Source organism: Penaeus vannamei, chromosome 43, assembly GCF_042767895.1.
Source record: "Penaeus vannamei isolate JL-2024 chromosome 43, ASM4276789v1, whole genome shotgun sequence".
Lineage (NCBI taxonomy): Eukaryota > Metazoa > Arthropoda > Malacostraca > Decapoda > Penaeidae > Penaeus > Penaeus vannamei.
In genome coordinates this window covers 5,398,780-5,401,279 of record NC_091591.1, presented here as the reverse complement: position 1 = coordinate 5,401,279, position 2,500 = coordinate 5,398,780, and the positions used below count along the sequence as shown (strand labels likewise).

The following is a 2,500-nucleotide window of genomic DNA, read 5'->3' as shown; positions in this document are numbered from 1 at the left end:
ACACCTTCCACCCCTTCCCTCTCCCTCACCTCCCTTCACCCACCCCCCATCCACCCCTTTCCTCTCCCTCTCCTCCCTTCACTCTTCCCCCTCCACCCTCCACCATTCACACTATCCTCTCCCCCACCTCCCTCCACACTTTCCCTCTCCCCATCACCATCCCCTCCCTGTCCCCCTCTCCTCCCACCTCCCTCCACTCTTCCCCCTCCACCCTCCACCATTCACACTATCCTCTCCAGCCCTCTTCCCCCCTCCACCCTTCCCCTCTCCCTCTCCCCCTCTCCCCCTCTCCCCCCACCTCCCAGGCGATTAATCATAGGTGTTTTCATCAACTTCAGTTTCTGCAACAAGAAAGTCTGCTTCATGTATTGCTTCGAAAAGGCGACGGCTTTTCTCCTCTCGTATTTTGGTGCAGAGAAGGGCGGTTATTATCGTGATTTTGGTTCAGTGTTGTTGTTGACCTGTTTGTGTAATATGTGTAGTGGTTTTAGGGATCCTTTTTATTTTGTATATCCTCGTGAGTTGATTTTTTTTAGCGTTTGTTATCGTTACCCCTTTGTTATCATTATTCCCGTTTTCTTTGATGCGTCTGTTGTGAACTCGACTTGTCTTTCTCTCTCTTTATCTCCGCGAATTTGATTTTCTTTTTTCGTTTTACTATCCTCGCCTGAAGAGCGGATATAATCTTTTCTTTCGTACTGAGACGTGTTTCATTTCATTTTCTTCCTACGCGTTGTCCTTGGTATTATAACCTCATTAGAATTGTGTATTTTCCTTCATATATTAAGCCGTCTGTATGTTATTGCGGCTCTCATTCTCTCATTCTACCTCTTCCCCACTATCATTTTCACCTCTCTCTCACACACACACTTTCTCTATCTCACACCTCTCTCTCTTTCTCTCGCACCTCCCTTTCTCCCTCTCCCCTCTCACTCTCTTACACCTCTTTCTCACATCTCTCTCTCTCCCCCAACAGACCAGTTCCTCGCTCTCTAACTACCACACGAGCAAGTGTTCCTCCCCCCTGTCACTCTTTCTCCCCCCCCCTCTCTCTGTCTCTCTCTCTCTCTCTCTCTCTCTCTCTCTCTCTCTCTCTCTCTCTCTCTCTCTCTCACACGTCTCTCTCCCTCTCTCTCCCCTCTCACTCTTTCTCTCATTCCTCTTTCTCCCACACCTCTCTCTCCCCTCTCCCCCTCTCACTCTCTCACTCTTTCTCACATCTCTCTCTCCCCCAACAGACCAGTTCCTCGGCCTCGAACTGCCCCACGAGCGAGTGTTCCGCGGCAGCTTCCACGTGCGCAACGGCGACAGATGGTCCCCCCAGCTCTCGGACCCGAGCAACCCCTCCTACATCACCACCGCGGAGGCATACACTGGCCGGCTCGACAGCGTGTACAAGAACTCCGTCTTCAAGAATGTATTCATCCGCGCGGAGGTTTTGGGCTTCGATAGGTAAGGCGGTTTGGGGGGTTTGCTTTTGTTTTGTTTTGTTTTTTTCTTGGTGATGGTTATGTTTTTTTGTTTTTTTAATTATATTGAGTAAGGATTTTTTTTTCTCTTTTTTGTTATGTATTTCAGGTATTTGTCGTTTTTTATGTTATCTTGTTGATGGTTATGTTTTTTTTTTTTTTTAATTATATTGAGTAAGGATTTTTTTCTCTCTCTTTTTTGTTATGTATTTCAGGTATTTGTCGTTTTTTATGTTATCTTGTTGATGGTTATGTTTTTTTTTTAATTATATTGAGTAAGGATTTTTTTTTCTCTCTTTTTTGTTATATGTATTTCAGGTATTTGTCTTTTTATGTTTTCTTGTGCTTGATTTTTTTATTATTGCTGTCATATTTATTTCAGTTTTTTCGTATTTTTCTTTTTATTGTCATACATATATCAAACATTTTTTGTTGTTGTCATATATATATACCTTTTGTAGTTATTTTTCTATTTTTATGTTTTCTTGGTTTCTTAAGTTTTTCTTATCATATTTATTTCAGGTATTTGTCGATTTTTAAATAATGTCTTTGTGTTAGAGTATTTTCTTTTCTTTTCAGGGGTTTGTTGATTTTTGTTTGTTTGTTTTCTGTTTGTGTTTTTCATGATTCTATATTTTCCCTCTGCGTTTATTGTTGTTTACAGGGACACAAAATATACACAATATAAAAACAAGATCATCTTAATACATTATCAAAACACAAATACTATAACTTATATTGTTTAGAATTTGTTTTAAGAAGTATAAAAAGAGAACATGAAAAACAAATAACAAAAAAAGACAGACACAAAAAGAAATGAAAGAAAAACTTACAAAAAAAAAATAAAAAAAAGAGCAAGCAAAACCGAAAATACAAAAGACAAACAAACACACAAAAATAAAACCAGAAAACCACACAAAAAAAATCTGACCCCCCTCCCCCTTCCCCCCTCCTACCCCCAGGGACGAGGACGACTCCCTGGTCGTGCACTTCAACCTGCACGTCAACTACCGCCGCCTGCACCTCGACGC

General features: G+C 41.4%; 1 protein-coding gene across 6 annotated transcripts in view; it reads left to right on the top strand.

Moving 5' to 3' along the window:
* Positions 1-2,500, top strand: part of LOC113822844 (atrial natriuretic peptide-converting enzyme) — a 565,774-nt gene that overhangs the window by 487,552 nt on the left and 75,722 nt on the right. For all 6 annotated transcript variants that reach the window (XM_070118975.1, XM_070118976.1, XM_070118974.1 and 3 more), the window contains 2 exons: positions 1,239-1,452; positions 2,432-2,500. The exon at positions 2,432-2,500 is cut by the window's right edge and continues 98 nt beyond it. In XM_070118975.1, the coding sequence (XP_069975076.1) occupies positions 1,239-1,452; positions 2,432-2,500 (283 nt within the window). The remainder of the gene's footprint in view (positions 1-1,238; positions 1,453-2,431) is intronic.